Genomic DNA, 21,587 nt, shown 5'->3' on the forward strand with positions numbered 1-21,587 from the left:
GTATATTGGGGGCTTTTTACTCTGCAGGGCTGACAATTTGATACTAGACTTGCTAATAAGCAGCAACCATGCTCTCCCGCTGCTTGTCACTCAGTGAAGTCAAGGAATAACACGCACAGCAGAGAAGAGCTTAGCAGCCAACCTTCCTTCACAATCTGCTCTCAGGAAATAAGCAAGGGGAGGGTCCAGAGGTGTCATTTGACACTGACGATGACGTATTTATCTCCGAAGCAAAAGAGCCAAGGCAGAAAGACAAAAAGGAGCCACCTTCTGCAAGCAGGAGCTGGATGGAAAGGGGGATGATGACAGCTGCCTTGGCAGATTCCAACTCCAGCACCATGAACGTGTCCTTTGCTCACCTCCACTTTGCCGGCGGGTACCTGCCCTCTGACTCCAAGGACTGGAGGACCATAATCCCTGCTCTCTTGGTGGCCGTCTGCCTGGTGGGCTTCGTGGGGAATCTGTGTGTGATTGGCATCCTCCTCCGCAGTGCTTGGAAAGGAAAGCCATCCATGATCCACTCCCTGATTCTGAACCTCAGCCTGGCTGATCTCTCTCTCCTGATGTTTTCTGCCCCCGTCCGAGCTACAGCATACTCCAGAGTCGTTTGGGATCTAGGCTGGTTTGTCTGCAAGTCCTCTGACTGGTTCACCCACACGTGCATGGCAGCCAAGAGCCTGACAATTGTTGCAGTGGCCAAAGTATGCTTCATGTATGCCTGTGACCCAGCCAAGCAAGTGAGTATCCACAACTGCACCATCTGGTCCGTGCTGGCAGCCATCTGGGCTGTGGCTAGCCTGCTACCCCTGCCAGAATGGTTCTTCAGCACCACCAGGCATCACGCAGGTGTGGAAATGTGCCTCATGGATGTACCTGCTGTGGCCGAAGAGTTCATGTCAACGTTTGGTAAGCTCTACCCTCTCCTGGTATTTTGCCTGCCATTACTCTTTGCCAGCTTTTATTTCTGGAGAGCTTACAGCCAATGTCAGAAACGGGGAACTAAGACTCAAAATCTTAGAAACCAGATGCGCTCAAAGCAACTCACCGTGACGTTGCTGAGCATTGCCATCACCTCTGCTGTTCTGTGGCTCCCCGAGTGGATAGCGTGGCTGTGGGTGTGGCACCTGAAGGCTGGAGGCCCGGCCCCACCACAGGGTTTCATAGCCCTGTCTCAAGTCCTGATGTTTTCCATCTCTTCAGCAAATCCTCTCATTTTTCTAGTGATGTCAGAAGAGTTCAAGGAAGGCTTGAAAGGGTTATGGAAATGGATGATACCCAAAAAACATCCAACTGCTTCAGAGTCTCAGGAAACACCAGCTGGTAACTTACAGGTCCTTCGTGACAATATTCCATCTCCAGAATCCCCATCATCCATATCAGAGAAAGAGAAAACTGGCTCTCCCTCCTCCAGCAAAGAGAAAACTGAGAAGGCAGAGATTCCCATCCTCCCCGATGTAGAGCAGTTTTGGCATGAGAGAGACACGGTCCCTTGTGTACAGGACAATGACCCGATCCCCTGGGAACACGAAGATCAAGAGACAGATTGTGATAAATAGTTTCAAAGCAAAACAAATTGTGATTACTGTTATTAATTTGTAATGCTGCTTATCAATACTGTTGACTTTGCCATACGAAACATAATAAAATTACCATTAGGAATTACAAAAATACTTCGCAGTCTACATTTTCAAAATGTGCAATTTGGTAAGTAGGACATCATATTAGAAATAATAACTGTGTTATAACCTGGCTGTCCAAAGAATTAACTGTGTTACATGAAGATGTTTCTGTCACAAGTTATTAGAAAGGCCAGCTATTCTGTCCCTTGTCCGCAATGGCTGTTTTATTGGGTAGTCCTTACAACCAGCTGTGTACTGGCTGGAGTAGAGCTTATCTGCCAAAGGCTCAATCTCTTTACCTTTAGTTTCTTCCTGAACCTGCTAACTCTAACTTCACCTCTCAAAACTTATTTCACACAACCAGAGCTCAAAATCTACTTCTACTTAAGTAATTTCTCTTTAACACATACATTTTAATGAGTTATCTTCATTTGCTTAAGAAATGTTAATTTGCTTGATGAAAACCCATACAGAATTTCTATGACTGAAGGTTGTAGGATAAGGAACATCACCTTATTCCAGTTCTGGGCTAATTTCAAACCGTGGCTTATTTTGACGAAGTTTAAGTAAATTCAGCTTTGCCTTATACTAAAATCTGCTTCATTGATCTTTTTAAAGCACCTCAGTGAGTCTTCAGTTTCTAAGTCTGGGGATTTTAGCTGCTTATCCTGATATTCTACATTCTGATTTGAAGAACTTAAAAACCACCCTTCTTTCTCTTCCTGATTAACTCCTGTTCCAAAACAGTAGCAGAAGACAATCTTCCGCAAGCTGAAATCAATGTTTCTCCCTCTCTCCTAAGACAAACTATAAGCTATGGTTAATGATAAAGGTATTAATTAGTGAAAGTAACCCTCAAATATAAAGATGATCTTTCTTCTTAAATGAGCATTAAACATAGCCATAACATTGAACTTGAACCCTGCCCAACTTTTAAAATACCTCAGGGTTTTTAAGTTACAAAGATGATCAAGAGTAACGGGGGGGGGGGGGGGGGGGAGGGGGGGGAGGGAGAGAGGAAGAGAGGGTGGGAGAGAGAAATTAGCATGGTGGAAAACAGAAAATTCAATGGACACAGACAAAATTTGGCTAATAGAAAACAAGACAATGCAGAAAGAAAAGCAATGAAATTAAATTTTGTGTTCCCAAACATATTATCAGTATAATTTGAGTAAAAGGCAGTAACAGTTCAATTTATAGCATGGTAAAGCATACCCAATAAAACATAATGATTATGATACATTTATTCCCCTATTAAACATAATAATAAAGACATCTATCCATGATTTTTGGTTACTCTGTAATGGAATTCTGGGATATTTTCACTGAGGGGTCCTCTCTGAAAAAGAAAAAACTGCATTTAGGGCAAGCAATGGAGAAGATATAAAAATATGCTGTGGATGGAATTTTTTTTTTTAATGTACATTCTGTGGGGCTTTTTTGGTTTGTTCTTTTATAAAGGACGATTTGCTTTTTTAACAAAAGGTATGGCTTTTTGCCTTGGTTCATAACATTTCATTTTAAGGCTCACAAGCACACATAAAGTACAATTAACCCAAGTACATAGAATACTGTCTTGTAAGACAATAGTTACGTAACGGGATTACCTTTAAAGCTGTGATGAGCTATTTGAATTAAAGATTTTTATGTTATTTATAGTAAATGCAAGATGTAAGCTTTCACTGTCTGGTATTTTAACTTGTAAACAAATAAAAACAATTATGTTTTACTTCAGATAGTTTTGGAGACTTAAAGCTGTCTTTGTCTTGAATGCTGCTTTTGAAATCATCACTGCGTAAGAGGGCTTTACGGGGCGGGGGGTCACACCTTACCACTGGCACAGGTATCAGGGCACAATGAACCACATATTTTTAAAGAGCTTGCTGATAAGCACCAAGTCACAATGAAGATACTGAAACACAATGTAATTACAATGACTCTGTCATTAAGAACCTAATGGGATGGGGGTGGGGGGAGGGATAAATTAGGAGTTTGGGATTAACATACACACACTACTATATAAACAAGGACCTACTGCCTAGCACAGGGAACTATACTCAGCATCTTGTAATAACCTATGTATGTATAACTGAATCATACTGCTGTAACCTGAAACTAACACAACACTGTAAATTAGCTACACTTCCATTAAAAAAAAAAAAAGCAAAACACCTAATATACAAAGTGCTGACTTGCTGCCTTAAAGAAATCTACATAGAAAAGTTTGATTTACACCTTATGTGAAAAATTAATCCCAGATACTTTACGGCAAAGTAGGAAATTAAAATAGGTAACACCAAACCATTTTCTTCACATTTTTCTGTGGTGAGAAACAGAACATAGTGACTAGGCTAGCACTACGTGGAATCCAGAATAATAAAATAAAGCATCTAGAAACTTCACCTTTGTAGGACAGTGCTGTTTCTATAATAGTTGTGCTCCTTTTGGCACACATTTTCAATTTCACTTCTGACAGATTTCAAAATCCTTAATGGATTTATGAAAAAAATCCTGTTAACTGCCAATTTTATAGGTTAAGACCTTAGATAATCCATTCCAGGTTTCTACATATAGAATTCACATAAGTTCTATGGTGCTTAATATATTTAAGCTAAGCAGAGTCCCAGAGGTGTGACTGTATTTTTGTATGTGTGTGATGCGTGTCTGGGTCTGTATGCATACAACAAATATGGATCTACCATAGTCCCTTTTTTTAAAGTTTTGTTGCAATCATAGCAGGTATGAGATTAATAGGGAAAACAGATTATCCCATTAACATATATTTTTCTTAAACATTTTATTTATGTGGTAATTCAAACTAGAAATCCATGAAGGAATGAAACAGAGGAATCTTTTTAACCTGGGGAGGTAAAGCTAGAAAGAGCAATTGGGAATCAAAGGTAAGTTTCATGGTATGATGTGCATGACACACTGAAAGGAGTCCAAAAAGGCATTCATCATCAATATGTTAACATAAAAGACAAAAACAAGAGACAGACAAAAACCAGCATCTTCTTGCTATGAAGTAATAAGATATTGCTAAGAGACTGAGCACCAAAATGGTTCTTCACAAATTCCTTTCCTTTTGTGATGTATTTATCATATCCAAGGCTTTTAAAATGATGTGATATCCAAGATTTAAACTTTCTTCGTGCCAAATTACATTTGCTGCTGCTTTTAAGAACAGATTTAAAAGTATTTATAAGTATTTATACAATAATCATACACAATCCACATATATAAAAGGGTTGGTTTATTGTAGTTCAAATACATAAACTGAACATTCAAACATCTTAAAATTAAACTTTAGAAACAAAAATTTAACATTCAAACAGGAGTATAGTTTACAGGAAACACCCAAGAAAGGTAATTTGTTGTCTAATCCAGAATATTGATAAAGATCACTTAATGGTAGATAACATGTGTTTAACCAGCAGTCCTATTCTGGCCAACATGTTAGTTATGACCGTGGTTCCATACCTGAGAAGAAATTACTAAATAAATCTTCTCTTAGGCTAAACAAGACCTGGACTATAATTCAAAGGGGATAATCAAAGCACATAAGTGAACAAATAAAACTAAAGTGTTCTTTAGAGACAAAGGTAAAAGTATGTCCATTATAATAATCTGAGCCTCTGGAAGATAAGAATTCAATTTTCAGTGTTTTTTCTTTTACCCGCTTTAAAAAACAAAATCAAAACAAAACAAACCCCAACTTAGGTTTTTTTGGAGTCTGTGGTATTTGCATCTTGCAAGGTCAAACCACAAATGCTCTTACGTCTTGCATGTATTATAACACTGCTAGAAAGAACATCACCAAAAGTCACTGACTTCCACACCTCATAAAAGGATGATTTTTTAGCTTCAAGATTTTAGATTTACTAGAGACAGCCTATATTTGAGTATGTAAGTCAGTCATGCCACACAAAGAAAAGCATAAATATTTCCAAAGTGTTCTCTGTTCAGAAACTGTTCACGGATGCTTCTCCTTCTGTTCATCAGATGGTTTTGCAATAGTTTGATTAATGCACATACATGTAAAAACCTGAAAGTTGGCTCATGCAAGCGTTTTGAATTAAGAGACACCCCTATGGGAGAGTACTCGGTTATTTTGTTGACCGTCTGGTGGGCTCTGATGCCGTGGGAGGCGGGGGTGGGCCCCGGCGATCCAGGTCATCCACATAGGCCACAATGAGTTTGCGCCTCTCCTCTGGCACACAGTCTAGTACTAGGTACCGCTTGTCGTTCTGCAGAATTTTTTCTACATCTTTCAGGTGCTGATCAGATTCTTGGATTAGCTTTTTGGATCTGAAATAAGAAAAGAAGTCCAAGAATTACTGACTGCTGTTCACAGGTCTTTCAGAAATGAGCTGGAAATGTCCATCTAGTTCCTAATTGTGTTTCCATTTTTTTTAAGAAAAATTTCACTGCAGTGGTCACCTTTGTAAGTCGCCTCAGCAAAGACTCCAAGGAGTGAAAGGGCCTCAGAAGCTGAATTACCCTCCCACCCCTACTGGTGGTCCCTCCAGATCAGGGCTGAGGGTGGGTGGGTAAATCTTGCCCGTGCTGTACCTGTTCTGTGGATGAACAGAGGACTTCAGTCTGCGGGGCTGCCAATCCCAGCATCTTTCACAAGCTTTCACTTTCACATCTTTCACTAAATTAACTATAAAAATGTAGAAAGAAGTCTTACTTCACATCTAATTTAAAAGCCCAAGCTGATGCAAAACATTAAGGATCCTGACCAAAAAATCCAATGACAAAATGCCTAAAAACCACACCCTCAGCACTATCTATCCTCCCGTGCACATACCCTTCATTAAGATGTTTCAAATTTTTCTCTTAAAAGAAGAAAAGCTGGAGCATGAAACAAAAATGGTTTCCTGCACACTGATTGTTAAGCAATGTAAAATCGTCTTCCCAATGATAACTTATTGGGGGTGGGGAACTACTGGGTATGTTACAGAGAAATCTTGTTTTAAAGCTCTGATTTTATAATTTAAAGTTGTGATTTAAAAGAATCCAGCAAACTGCTTTCCTCTGAGAAAAAATGTTTTTGCTGAGCTTAAATAAGATGATTTCAAGCTTTAGAATGAACACTGAATAGTCTTCAGAGGAGGCAAAGATAATTGACAGTGAAAGATTTTTTTTTTAAGTCTCTTCATGAAATACAATTATATTTTTGGGAATACTTCTAAAAAAAAGCAGTGAAGTAAAAACAAAAGTATGTTTAAAAACTGGATGGGTGGGTAACACAAAATAAGAATTAACATCTGGGCCCTTTCTTTAAAAAAAAAAAGAAAAAGGAAAAAAAAGATAAGGTAGATATGGGCTGTATTCAGCCTTTGATAAAAGTTGGCTTCTTCTTATGCCTAAAAATTAATGTCAACATGTGTGTGAATGCAAAGTATGCTTTGGCCATCAGAGTAAGGACTAGTAAAGACAATGACTGCCGACATGAAACATTTCATTGCACACACCTATATGTTATAAATTTGGTCTCTTTCAAAAGTGTCCTGAAGTCAGCTTTGGCTGTGATGTATTTGTCTCTGATGTATTCTTCGAACTCTCTTTGTTTTTTCTGCAAAAAAGACAACAAGATTAGGGGCAAAAATTTCACTAGTTTCAAAATTAGTATCAATTATTTATTAAACTAGTAACCCGCACATCATGACATAAAATAATTCGAAAGAAAAAAGCAAAAAGGTACGTTTTGTTCACGTAACATTCATTTAAAAGGAAAGTCTGCAGCGTTCACTTTTAAGGGAAACAGCAAGAATGAGAAACCATATATTAGTAGTGGCTAAAACTTGAGGGCTTGATATGTGCTACACTGTGCTGAGGGTTTTATATTTCCTTTACTCTTCATAACAACTTCAAGTGGTAGACACTCTTAAAAATAAGGAAATTAAGGGTTAAATGTGCATTCTTAAAGACTGTATTTATATCTTCAAGCACAAAAATAATGTGACATAATTTATAAGATAATGCTTAGAACTTTAAAGTTCAACGGAGCATTTAGTTCAGTAAGTGAGCTTGGTAAAGGAATAACAGCAAAGACTGGCATAAACTAAGCTTTAAAAAAAAAAAAAAAGACCTTTTTATCAGAAAAATTAAAGACTGAGACCAGATCTCTCAGCTATCCGTTAACCACTCTTTTCCAAACACATATATTTCACAATCCACACATCTAAAATTCAACCTAATGGAATAGGAGGGGGAAGAATATTAGATCATGGGCTTTCTGGACTCTAGACCTAGAGAAACCAACCAGAACAGGAGAAAGAGGGGAAGAAGGAACATATGGACTGGAATAAGCTACACTTTCCTTAACATCATTCACTACTTCAGACCCTTGGTGAGCTCTTTTCCTACATAGGGGTTAAGAGTGTACCAGAAGAGAGTTTGGCTTCTACAAACCTCACACATCTGAGGTTCCACTACTCCAAAGTCTCTGGAGCGTACAAGAACTAGAGATCACGTTATGTTAAGCATTCTGATAGCCTGGTACCAACTGCCAGCCTGAATATATCTATGTAGTGGGACCTGACTATACAATAAATAACAACTACAGCTTCATTAAATCTCTTAGAAGATCCCAAAACACAGGCTTAATCCCAAGGATTAAATTTTTAAAGTTCCTCTTGTGCTGTCTTGTTAATATATCATACCAGAAAGAAAATATAAAAATTCAGATTTATTTCTCATACACTTAAAAGTTATTCACTTAAAATCATCAACTTCATTTCAGTCAAGACACTAGTGCTGCTGATTAAGCACCCAATTAATATTTATAAACTGAAAGTAAATCTCAGACAATATTTTCTTACCCTGTCACTGGAGGAGAACTTAATGCACCGAGGATCTTCCTTAATGATTTTTTTTACTTCTTTCCACGTGGATGTTAAGGTAATCTTTGAAAGACAAGTGAATAAAAAACATAAATAGAACTCACTTTTACTGAGGGGATCAAACTGCAGCACATATGGTACATAATATCACACTGACCTGCAATCTCTTGTATGCCCAAGCGTAACTGGACTAGTTAGGGACAGGGAAGCAGCTTTAATGCAATTTCTTTTTGCTGGCTTGCCACAAGAGTTATTTTCATGGCCATACTTTCAAGGTGACCTAAGAAAATCACCTGCAAACCCTGTATCTCCATGGGCAACATCATAACTTCTGAAGAAACCATCACCAAAAAGAGATCAAATTGGAGCAAAAGCTGAACAGAGTATACAAACTGCCAAACACAGGGGCCAAATTGAAAATGGAGCAAAAGAAGGAATTTATTAAATCTATCATCAGGAAGCATCAATGATCACACACAGCCAAGGACATTTGGAATTTCTAAGGGAGCAGATATGAACTTAAAAACTGCAAAAGGAAGTGACTTCTAAATAGTAAAGGTATTACCAACATTTTACTTAAACAAATTAACAAAAAAACCAGAGAAGAAAGTGCCATAAAACCCTTGAACTCCAGCAATGGGTCTAAAGACAATGACATGAAACGTCATGTCAATGTTTTACTTTGGGAATTATTAACAAAGATTCATCTAGATCAAAATGGAAAAGTAAGAGACTCTTACAGCAGAAGTTTCATCCAAAAGTTGCCTAAAGTGCTCCCTTTTCTTTTTGGTAAGTGCTTCAATGTGTTCATTAAAAAGCTTCTCTTTCTCCTCTCTTTCCAACAAGGATCCAGATTCCCAGCGGTGATCTTTCCGAAGAGTCCTCCGAGTATCAGACCAGGACACATCTGAAGAACGTACCTAAAAATAGAGAATGGTATCTATCACCAAACAGACTTACCTTCTTATATTTCATCAATAAGAGACTCATTTGTTTGGTTTAAGAACAAATACATTTAATAAAAGAAGTTTCTGATGGCTCTCTTAGTCAAGCAGTCACTGACAATCTACTGCTTTAAGCCAGAAATCTCACGTCCCAGAGCTCACCTAAGCTATGTAGTATGCGTTCAGAGGTGGGAAGGATGAAGAGATTTCTCCTATCAACCATGGTCCCTAAGAACTTTAAGTACCTAAGCACTCTAATGAACATCTTATCAACGTCTAGTAGTAGAAATGGATATAAATAAAATAAGAAATATACTGTCTTACAGCACAAGCAGCTCATCAGAAAAAAAATTTTTTCTTGAGCTCAAATTGGGACTTAACTACATACTGGAAGTAACATTTCCACACAGAAGAAGGAATGAACATCATTAAGAAGACAAGATAACAGACAACATGACAGGTCTGGCTGGTTCAGCAACCAGCAGAAAGGTATGCTGCATGGAAGGTAATGGCATTACAAGTTAAGTCACACTGCTGTCAATGCTAAGAAATATGGGATGCTAAAAAGACCGAAAAATGAGAAAGAAGAAAAATATAAAAACACTTATTTAACCAATATTTATCAAGCACCTAAAAAACATGTCAGGTGAACACTGAGCTTGGCACTGGGAATACAAAATAAATACCACAGTACCTCTTCCTTCAAAGGGCTTGCTTTTTGTAGGGAAGGCAGGCAAATATGCAAATAACTCCACTAATATGTAGTAAGTGCTTGCAAAGGCATATGCTGAGCACAAGCCTGGTAAATGGGAATAGTGAGATCAAATCTGCCTAGATTTGTCAGGACCAGCCTTACAGATATCTGAGTGTGCTCCTCAAAAACGACAATGTTTGCCACTGTGGTAGGAAATTTAAAACCATCACAGGTGGAGGGACTGGCATGTGTAATGGTAGCATTCAACCAACATAAGTATGGTTTATTAAAGGTAAGTTCCGCAAGGCTACAGCTTAAGAGGCAAGAAAGGAAACCAAAGAGGATAAGGTAATATGAATGCAGGGGAGTCAAGGAATGAACAGGTTTTTATATTATGCTAAGGAGACTGAATTTGAAGTGTAGGGAAATGCCAAGAGTTGGGAGGACCTTTACCTTCTTCAAGCAACAGGGAGAGTGACAAAATCATCAGATTTGCCTTTCACAAAGATTTCTATGATTGCAATAAAGAGGATGAACTTGGTGGAAGCAGAGGCAGAGAAAGAAAACAGGAAACAACTGTAACTGTCCAGAGAACAGAAGAAGGTCACTGAAAATAGATCAGCAGAAGCAAGGGAAGAAATCAGAAGAAGCAACAGGAGTGACAAGAAGAACTTTGTTGAAAGAAAGAAAAGAAACAGTAGGAAAAACAGTGACAAAAAGAAGAGGTAAAAAACGAGAACAGCAGAGTGGTCTGGGGGCATTCACCATAGGAACAAAGAACCCTACACACCTCAACAACCCTGGGAATACAAGAGGATTTAAAAAAAAACCCCAGGGGTCAGCACACCTCCAGCCCTGCATTCCATACCATCTACATGTACACAATGATGACCCTAAATCATCAAAAGATTAAATTATGTTCAGCACAGTTTATTACTATGGCATGCAAGTGTGTGATGATTTAAGATGATTTCATCAAGGATAATTTTTTAAAAAGCTTAGAGACTAAAAGATCATGAATTTTTATATATACAAAATATCAAAATTCTGAAAATATTAAATAACTAGGGTTTCCCTATTCTACTGGTGTTAATACCAAGTACTAAATTTTAAAATACTTCATAGGTAACTTGCTAAATTACATCTGAATCAATTTAAAGACTATTAAAATGTTCATTAAATCGGTAATATAATAGATTTCTAATATCCAGTACTTTATAGAAAAAAAGCAAAAGAGTGATTAATACATACCATATCAGACAGAAGAGCCTTGAAATTCTGGATAGCTTCTTCTCGTTTGTGCTGTTCTCTCTCTCGATCTATTTCTTTTGTTTGTTCTGAACGAGCCTTCTGAACCTCTCTTTCTCGTTCTCGAAGGCTTGCCTCAATGCGGGCTTGCCTTTCAAGCTCCTTTTCTTTTTCTGAGTCTAAATTCTGTAAAAGTAAAATTACATTAACCTTCTTACTAACTCCATCATAATATGCCGCCACAGAATAACCAGTTTGCCAAATACAAAATTTCAAACCTAGTTTTTACCAAGAATATATACCTAAACACTCATTTCAAAATCAACTACTAGAGATTCTATTAGGAATATCAACAAGAAAAATTCTAAACCCTGAACAGTAGCAAACGCCTTTATAATGCAATTAAGAATTTTAGTATTCCACAGTCATCATACGAGTAAACACAAGTTACCTTGGCTATTTTTTCAATGTACTGTTTGAAAAGGTCTTCTCTCATTGATGAACTATCCACTGCTTTGTAACGTGGATCACTTTCTACTTTGTCTTTTACTTTGCTCCATCGAGACTGACTGTCCAAGTGATGATTAGATAATAGTTCAAAGAAATCCGATTTAATCTATATTTCAAAACAGGTGTGAGGTGGGAGGAAAACAATATGCCATGAGAAATTCCTCATCTATAAATGTTTACAACTAGAAAAAAAGTTCACTTACCTTAAAAATGAGAATAACTTTTTTTAATGCATTTAGAGTGGAATTTTAGTAAAAAAGAATATCAGAATTGCTTTTATGAGAAATATAGAAATCAATACACAAATAGGCTATCATTTAAAAATCTACCAAATTTAAAATAAATCATATTCTTCAATGAAAGTATTCAAATATAGAAAAAACTTTTTGTTTGTTTATAACTTTTGATCTCAGAACTGCCATGTTTTTATGAAGAATATGAATTTGCATTTAGCTAAGATTCAGGCTTATGAACTAATGGCAAAAATACTTTAACATCAAGATGGCAAGAATATTTTAAAAAGCAGATGAATAAAACTGTTTGTTAAAATTAATAGGGGAATTTAGGAACAGTTGAGCACAAACAGCAAGTCCTGCTCATTACAAGTCTGAAACTATACTGCCAAATGTGTAAAAACAAACAAAAAACAGAATAAACTTTTATATTTTGGTTTTAAAAAGGAGTAATGTTTTTACCTTTACATATAGGACAATTATAGAATTTCTATGGTCGTAATTAGTCATTTCTAAAAAAAAACTACATTCAGATTTCCTATACTTTTTAGCCATTAAACATGTATGCTTCACTAGAATATGTCAATGAAATTAACATTCTTAACAAGTCAAGTACCAAGTTAGTAACATTATAAAGGTATTAAATAATATTAATCCTTTAGTGTCAACATATATAGTACTTAGAATACCTCTTCCAAATTGTTAAAATTGGAAAAATTTGTTTAAATTGTTAAAATTTTTATCTTTTTAATAAGAGAAGAAAAGAATAAACAAGACATATATTTTTATGCACTTTGAGGACCTGTTTTAAAATTCAGTCTTACTTAGATTATTATGTACTGCTACCAGGGAAGACATCAGAGGTAGTTAAAGTCATTTCAACAGAGGATTCTGACCATGTCAAGAACCTCTCCTCCCCATAGAGGTTAAACATGCTGCCTTCCCACCTGACTAAGGGAATGAGAAATTAGAAATGGAATCAGAATTTCTGTGTGGGCACAAAAGAAATAAATTACTCCTTCTGTCTATTCCAAGTCTCTCACTTCTCCCTGTAACCTCATTTCTCCTAATAGAGGATTAAAAGGGAGGTAAGATGTCCTTTCTGAAAAACACTTGTAAGGTTATAATAAGAAACAGAGCTTCTGCATTAGAGAACTTTTTAAAAGACAAGAGCTATTCAGCTGTGGATTTCTCCACTCAATGAACTTGGCTCTCGACTTTGTTTGGACTAATGAAAAATAACTCATAAGCCCAGAATTTCTAGACAGCAATAAAGAAACTAACTTGATGTAGCAATGTAACATAATTTTTCTGTTCATCTGTCTACTTTGTATCTGACACAATGAACACCAAATTCCCAGATGCGTGGGATAACTAGAAGGGACAATCTGTTAAATAAAATATGTAAGCTGCATCAAATAGGAATCTTTCTAAGCCATAAGAATTTACATTAACCTAAAAAAATTCCAAACATTAGACATGAAACATATAAAATAAGAATTATCATATAGTTTTAAAAATATATGATGTATAAACAAAATGAACTTTAAATAAAACTTAACTTCCTTTCACTGTGAATATTACCATAACAGGTTATAAATGGCTTACTGAAGCTGCTTTTTTTAAAATTTTTTTTATTTTGGGGGGGGGGGGTACACCAAGTTCAATCATCTGTTTTTTTTTTGTTTTTTTTTAAGTTTAATTCTTCCTTTATTTTGGAGGAATTTTTTATAGTTATATTTTTGTGTTAAGCAGGATTCTAAAAATCACCCCTAGTATTCTCCATTCTAATCTTTGGATCTTGTTTATTTTTTTATTATTTTTTGGGGGGGCACACCAGGTTCAATCATCTGTTTTTATACACATATCCCCGTATTCCCTCCCTCCCTCAACTCCCGCCCCACCCTCCCCGTCCCAGTCCTCTAAGGCATCTTCCATCCTCTAGTTGAACTCCCTTTGTTATACAACAACTTCCCACTGGCTATTTTACAGCTGATAGTATATATATGTCTGTGCTACTCTCTCGCTTCCTCTCAGCTTCCCTTTCACCCCCTGCTGCTCTCAATCCTCGAGTTCTCCAGTCCATTCTCTGCATCTGCGTCCTTGTTCTTGTCACTGAGTTCATCAGTACCATTTTTAGATTCCGTATATATGAGTTAGCATACAATATTTGTCTTTCTCTTTCTGACTTACTTCACTCTGTATGACAGACTCTAGGTCTATCCATGAAGCTGCTTTTTATATGAGAATTATTTAACTATTGCAAAATGACAAAAAATGTCAATTACCATTAGCAACAATTCAAGGCCCTAGTCCCTATCTTCTTCTCTCCAAGAATGAAAGTACCTTACCAACTAAGCTGTTTAGTTAAAAAGGGAGAAATACTTTCCTCAGCCAAATGTAACAAAAATTATTCAGCAGCTAATTCAAAAGAGAGGGAAGAGAGAAAAATGCTAACTTCATAAAAGGATTAACTCCATTATGTACAACTTCAAATTTGTTATTCCAAAAAATAAATTACTTGAAACACAATTTAATAAAAATTGGTTACAATAATAATAAAAAAATTATAACCAAATAAACAAAAACTTGAGGTAAACTTTGGTTACCAAAACAGTCCAGTAAAACAGTTTTAGGGGCATTTTTATAAAATTACCAGTGAAAGCTACATGAAAATGATGACTGCACCCTTTAGCTTGAAAATGCCTACTACTAAAGGGGAAAAAAGGATTTCACTAAAAGTCAATGTCCTTCACAAGTTTTTGACTCAGCAACTAATTACCTTTAAATTTTTACTCTTCAGCTATTGATTCAATTGTCTCAATGTTACAAAGACCGGTTAGGAATCTTAAGAACAAAGAAACTCCAATATATACCAGTTTATTATTCAACTGCACACAGTTAAAATGTGATTTTAAAAAAATGTACTGCCAATAGAAGAATAAACATACAGTGAAAGTCATGAAGTGATAAAACTTCATTAACCAGATACTTCTCAAAATGTGAGTATAAAATATACATTTAAACCTTTAAAGATTTCTGCTTTCATAACCTAGTTAGTATTGATTTTGCATTCTTTAAATTGACTGAGAAGGTTTCATTTTAGTAATTTCCTTTTTTTCCAATGTAATAGTACAACGCTAAACCTTTAGAGAATTCAAATTTTACAATCAAAAGAAAATAAAGCTGAACATATTAAGTTTATTCAGATATAATGTCTGTTTAATTTCTTATTTTAATTAGTATATTCTGGTCACAACGCTCATTGTTTCATAAGGAAAAAGACTAAAAAAAAAATGTAATGTGCCGGAACTGTGGGAGGATAAAGTCACCAGAGAGATACCAATTCTTTCCTCACTAGAGAATCCCATAATACTTTGAGTATCAGTGATTGACAGCTGTCAGGCCGAACTGATTGATAGGCCACACAGCACAAAACTGTAAAGTCTATCTACTTGCTATAAAACAGAATACATAAAATAGTTACCCAAAAAAAGTGTTTAGAAAAAGAACATTAGTTACAAATACAAAGAGAAAAACATTTGATTTGTTTAAAAGCAATCATACAATATCAATCATTTATTCTGGGTTTTCTTTAACCAAACAGGTTCTTACTAAAAGTCAAAAGTAACAATTCATTGACATGATTATAATTCAACAAAATGTTTATGCAGAACTCAATCTTGCATATTTCTTCTGAGAAGCATAGTCATTTACCCAAAAGAAAGTTAATAGTGAAATAATTCTGGAAAAAATCTACCTTGAAGCATAATAAATCAGATAATCAGGAAATTTCAGTAATTTCTGACAAAAATTATTTCACCTACTACTGTTGCTATTCTCAATGAAAGAGACTTCTTCCCAACAAGACTTGTGTCACTTCCATAACATTTAACAGAATTTGTAATATTTTAACTTTCTAGAATAAGAGGCAATTTTAAATGTCAAGAATGATAAAGCTTCAGAGGTTCTTTTTCTCCATTCAAAGCACACAGGGTCACTAAGGAGAGTGGCTGCATGTTTTGATGGTTCACACATCACTGCTGCACCTCCCTAGCAGTCGGCCTCCCCAGTGGTGAGCTCCTCTCCACTCCTTACACTATCAAATGACATTTGGAATTCATTAATCTTTAATGGCTGACCTTTAATTCTGATAAGCAATAATTCATATGTAAGATATGTTTACTAAAAGATTAGAAAGTTACTAAAATAGTATCTTTTAGAGTGCAAAAAATATAGAGAAGCTTTTTGAAAAATTTAAATGTTACTACCTATGAAGAACCTTGAAATCTTAGCAGGCAGGCACCAGTGAACAGACAGGCCTAATAACCAGTTCTGTGTTTACTGGGCATCTCAGTATTAATAAAATTTAAAGAAAATCTATGCAGCTTAGTGACACCACTAAAATATGTATTATGGAAGTAAAGTGATGGAACATACACATAAACAATTATAAAAGTTAACTGAAAAAACTAAACAACAAATGTGGGTCCTGTTATTTATGCCCATGAATGAGATTAGAAGTACAGCACCAGCCTAGCCCCTTCCCATTCATACTCCCATCAGTCACACCACTGGAACTAAAACCATCTTACCTTCTCACCTCTGGTCTTCGAATCTTCTTTCTCTTTCTTCCTTGCAGCTGCCACAAATTCATTAAACAAGGCTTCTCGATCTTTCATTTTTTCAATTGCTTTGAATCTTGAATCTTTAGCATGCTTGGCTGCAAATTCACTAAAGGTAGCTCTGTAACAAAATGGCAAGTGTGCTAACTTTGGTAGAGCTATTTCTATTTGTAAAAAGGTATAGCAGATGATACCATCTTCCCAGTAAGAATACGTGCCACCAAGACAATGAGTCTGCCTACAGAAAGGAGTAAAAGGGGCTAAAAAGTGAAAATGTGGTTAGAGTTGCTGCTATCAGCATGATTTCAGGGAGATAGACATCTGAGAGCAAAGAATTTGTGTGCTTCAAGAGACTTAAGAGTCCTTCTATTTCCACCCTAAGATGAGGTTGAATCTTGCTTCCAGCCATGGTGGAGTAACTCTTATTGACTTAGCTCTCCCTCCATAAGCAACTATGTAAAACCAGACAAAATATGAGGCAATTGATTTCAAGCACTGGACAACAGGTAGAGTAAGACTGTGGGAAGAAGCCCCATGGCCCTCTGTCTCAGGACAAATTCCCAAAACGCAAAGAGCTAAAGTCCAAGCAGAGAACGGTGGTTACAACAAGCTAGGAGTAGCAAAGATCAGAGTTTGGGTGCTAAAATGGCAGAGGAAGAAGCTGCAGAAAGAGGATACTAGCCCAGAAGAATACCATTTAGAAATTCCTCATGAATAGGTAGACAGCCAAGGCCAAGCTATAAAACAGCAGAAAGACCACTCCCATTACCCAACTGCTACGTGCTTAAGAGCAAAAAAAGAGATACTAGACAGTGAGTAGTGCTGCAAAAAGAACAATATTAGGACAACAAAGCCCACAAAAGATCCACAAGGGAGACAAAGTTGGAAGTTTGACAAAAACACCTTCCACTTTCTGAGATCCATACTAACAAAGCATAAAAAATCAAACCTAAATTTAAAGTGATCAGCCTGTAATTGAACTGCCTGCTAAAACAAGAATCCACACTCTTCAGAGGAAGACAAGAGACTTCAGTCTCTACCTATTACCTACAATTTCCAATATTCAATTAAAAATTACTAAACCCACAAAGAAACGTGATCCATAGAAAAAAAATTTTAAGCCAAAAGAAGCTAACCCAAGATGCCCAGATGTTATTTTAGGTATAGATAAATTCTTTAAACCATCACAATTATATTGGAAGAATTACATAAAAATATGTTCTAAGAATTTAAAACACTGATCTTAATGGATGACCAATTAGGGAGTTTCAGCAGAGATATGGAAAATTAAGGTCTAAGAAGGCTAATGAAACTAAGTATTAAAAAAAGTCTCTGTGAATAAAAGGCATTTATAAAACTTTCATATATTTGGATATATTTCAATATCTGAAGCTTTCCCCTTACATAATAAGAATTCACTCTTATAATAAACACTTCCATATTTAGCATGTTTTTAGAGGTATAAAATAAAGCTTACTTTCCCCTTTAAAAGTTATTTATCTCAATACAAAAATAAAACACCTACTCTTAGGTATTAAAACAAAGATTAAATTACTACTTTAATTATCAAGAAAAAAATGGCTGGTTAACTTCAGAAATTAAAGTTTAAAACATCAACTGAAGAATATGAGTACTATTTACGCTAACATTTGCTACTTTTTAAGCTTTGCTAACCAAAGCCAGATTCTAACAATTTTTTATATGCAACTGGTATTACTCACAACATCTAACTTCATTAATTCCACATTTTTAACAAAAGAGTACACTGCAAAACTGGTTTAAACAATGGATATATAACCATAATAAAATTATAAGGTAAAATAAAAATGCATACCCCAGAAAAGGGATCATATGTAGTCGATTATATCTATTTTCTTTTCATAATAAATTAAGTACCCTCCTTTATAATTTTAAGACAGAAAAAGCAATTATTACTATGATTAAAGAATAAACTTTTTAAAATGTACAATCAGTGTATAAAAGTGAGAATTCAATTATTTTATACATATTTATATTACTTAAAATAGGTAAAAAAAAAAATACAGAGTAAAGAACAGACTAAAATGAAGTTTTAGCATTAGATTCCCATGTTTTCATATGACTCATCTTTTAATTCCAAAAATGCTACCATATAACAGACATGGTATAAGAATCCTTTGCAGGAAGAGTAAGGTAGATAGTGGTTGGTGGTAGGGGATGGGAAAGAGTACAGTGACTCGGAGTTGACCATAGAAGGTATACTATGTTGGAAGTTTGAACATAAAATTTGGTATACGTAAAATAGTTAGCAAAAAAAGTGTTTAGAAAAAGAACATTAGTTACAAAGAGAAAAACATTCAATTTGTTTAAAAGCAATCATACGATATCAATCATTTATTTTTGGTTTTCTTTAACCAAATAGGCTCTTACTAAAAGCCTGAAATTTTCATTAAAAAAACAAAAAAAGACATAGAAGAAACAGGCACTACAGTTAGGTATTTCTCCCCAGTCATTCTTTCCCCCAGAATAAATTCCAATGCTTTATATCTACAAACTCCACTGAAGAGCTTCGTGCTGGTGGTATTTTCCCAATTCAAAGTAGGTCTATGGATGCTATTTTCTCAACTTTAAGCTTTTCCTGTTTTCTACTACTTACTAAAATCAGTCCTAATCTCTATGCTAGTAATAAATGCATCAATTTAGCAATATGACACAATGCCCCAGTGCTAAGACTTCCAGTTATGTGCCTGATGGCTTTATTTTCTGAAGTAACCTGTATAGTAAAGATCACTTCAACAAATCTATCTGCCCCAAAAGAATATTAGTAGGGTACTGTGATATAGCAAAACTTAATTTGTTAAATCCACAAAAAAGAAATGTCACTGGAGTCTCAATTATTCCCAGACCCATGTAGGGTTTTTATAGATATATTTTGCTGAATCATTTGAAAATAACCTGCAGACATGAGACTCCATCTATAAATATTTCAGCATGGATCTCCTGAGAGCAAATCGTTTTTCTTCCATAACCACAATATCCAAGAAAATTACTAATCTCTAATATCATGTAATACCAATTCATATTCAAATTTCCTTAACTGCCTTCCAAAACATCTTTTATAACCCAGTGGCAACTACACTGACCCATGAACGTACCCTTTTGATTAAGAAAAAACCCAAGAGCCCCTGGAAAGTCTGACACTCATCACCCTCTGAAGAATATTAGAGTCCTTATGGTCACAAACACTCTATTAGCTTTACCGTATGAAATATGTATTAACACCCCCATAGGTTTCTCTTCATGTTTCAAACATAAAATTACCAACTACACTTGTGCAAACAATACCCTTCCCCCTGCCTCCACGGTCAAAAATAACTACTTAATAAACAAGATAAACTTTTATAAAAAGTGCCATTTAACCCAGAGACTCCATGAATCGAGCCCACAGTTCTAGAAATTCTGCACGTTTGGGGATGTTCATAGCAACTGAATATCTCTATGAGAAAGTGATCCTCCCTGTCTTACCTATTCTGTGTAATACTGGATCCTAGCTGAAATTCCACATTCACTCAGGGAAGCTATTACCTAATTTGAGTGTATTTTACTTTCCTTATCTGTAAAATAGATAGACTATGAGCACCTAAACCATATTGGCTCTTCTGAAGATTAAATGAGATAACACACACATATGAACGTACTTCAACTGCATATATGCATAAGTTCATACATCTATCTAAAATATCCAATAATCAATGCTATTACTGTTATTATAATGCTAAGCACACAAGTTTAAAATGTCTCCTTTTCTTTAGCCCATTACATATATTCAATATATATTAACAATTAATTGAAAATGTCAGACAATAATCTAGACACTTAGAAATTTTTGAAATGAAAGGCCCTTCACCACTTCAATTCAATCAAAACAATGCTCCCTCTCTGCAATTTATTATGTGTAAAACTTTAAGAAGACAGGGACAGATTTTTAACCATTTACCAGTTTCCAGAGAAGGAAACCTATTCTCAAAGAGAAGCTTTTAAAACAAACGTACCCCTCTTGAAAACCAATGCCTCATAGACTACCAGGGATTCCTCTAAAGAATGAAGATTCTTAGAAGGGTGGAAACCAATAATGAAAGAAGTTTTCCATGTCCAAAAATCCAAAAGGTGTGTATGTGTGTCTATATACACATACATATATATATATATATATATATATATATATATATATGTAACTGATCTAGGAGAAAATACATACATACTTTGGTATTTGATAGTAATAAACCATATACCTTGGATTAAATTTTGCTTCTTCCATCATTTTTTTGAAATCTTCCTTGGCTTGCATTATTTTGTTTTTCTTTTCCCTGCGTTCTTCCTCTGCCCTGGTCTTTACATACTGATCAAATACCTGTTACAAAAATAAACCAATTTGACAAGTTAGTCTTCCATATAGGTAATCTAAATACCAAACTGTAGAATCTATTAAAAAAAAATACTTTTGTCCAAAAATAGGAAAAGTATATTAATTATAGGTAACTCAATTATATGCAGATTGATTTATACCAAGTCTCACTTTAAAGCTTTCAAATGACTGAATTACACAAGCATACAAGCCCTCTGTTGAGACTTTCAGAATGAAAGTTAAAAGCCACTTTAATTTTCATTTTCCCTGATTACAAATTGAATACAGATTTATTTTTAAAATTTCAAGTAATATAAAATGTTTAAGAGAAATCAGTCTTCCCAAATCCCTTCTAGAAAAAACATTAACAGTATGGAACCTATATTTTAGATTTCTTTGCCTCTCTTTAAGACATAATTATTTTCATCAAAATGTAATCATGCTTTACATATATTCTATATATTTTTTCCCACTTAATA

The 21,587-nt window shown here is 35.3% G+C and overlaps 2 protein-coding genes across 10 annotated transcripts in view; one reads left to right on the forward strand and one right to left on the reverse strand.

Moving 5' to 3' along the window:
* The first annotated feature begins 287 nt into the window (after positions 1-287).
* Positions 288-1,556, forward strand: GPR151 (G protein-coupled receptor 151). The gene has a single exon (XM_057719994.1). The coding sequence runs from the start codon at positions 288-290 to the stop codon at positions 1,554-1,556; it is 1,269 nt and encodes a 422-aa protein (XP_057575977.1).
* A 3,298-nt stretch (positions 1,557-4,854) lies between these two features.
* TCERG1 (transcription elongation regulator 1) overlaps positions 4,855-21,587 on the reverse strand; it is a 59,864-nt gene continuing 43,131 nt past the window's right edge. For 8 of the 9 annotated variants that reach the window (XM_057731912.1, XM_057731962.1, XM_057731949.1 and 5 more), the window contains 8 exons: positions 20,996-21,114; positions 16,695-16,845; positions 11,808-11,972; positions 11,360-11,542; positions 9,211-9,390; positions 8,450-8,533; positions 7,100-7,200; positions 4,855-5,927 (listed from right to left, as the gene is read on the reverse strand). In XM_057731912.1, coding sequence (XP_057587895.1) covers positions 5,726-5,927; positions 7,100-7,200; positions 8,450-8,533; positions 9,211-9,390; positions 11,360-11,542; positions 11,808-11,972; positions 16,695-16,845; positions 20,996-21,114 — 1,185 coding nt within the window. In that variant the 3' untranslated portion in view covers positions 4,855-5,725. Of the gene's footprint in view, positions 5,928-6,191; positions 6,286-7,099; positions 7,201-8,449; positions 8,534-9,210; positions 9,391-11,359; positions 11,543-11,807; positions 11,973-16,694; positions 16,846-20,995; positions 21,115-21,587 lie in introns of all 9 variants that reach the window. The other variant, XR_009053216.1, reaches the window with a different exon arrangement.

Source organism: Hippopotamus amphibius, chromosome 1, assembly GCF_030028045.1.
Source record: "Hippopotamus amphibius kiboko isolate mHipAmp2 chromosome 1, mHipAmp2.hap2, whole genome shotgun sequence".
Taxonomy (NCBI): domain Eukaryota; kingdom Metazoa; phylum Chordata; class Mammalia; order Artiodactyla; family Hippopotamidae; genus Hippopotamus; species Hippopotamus amphibius.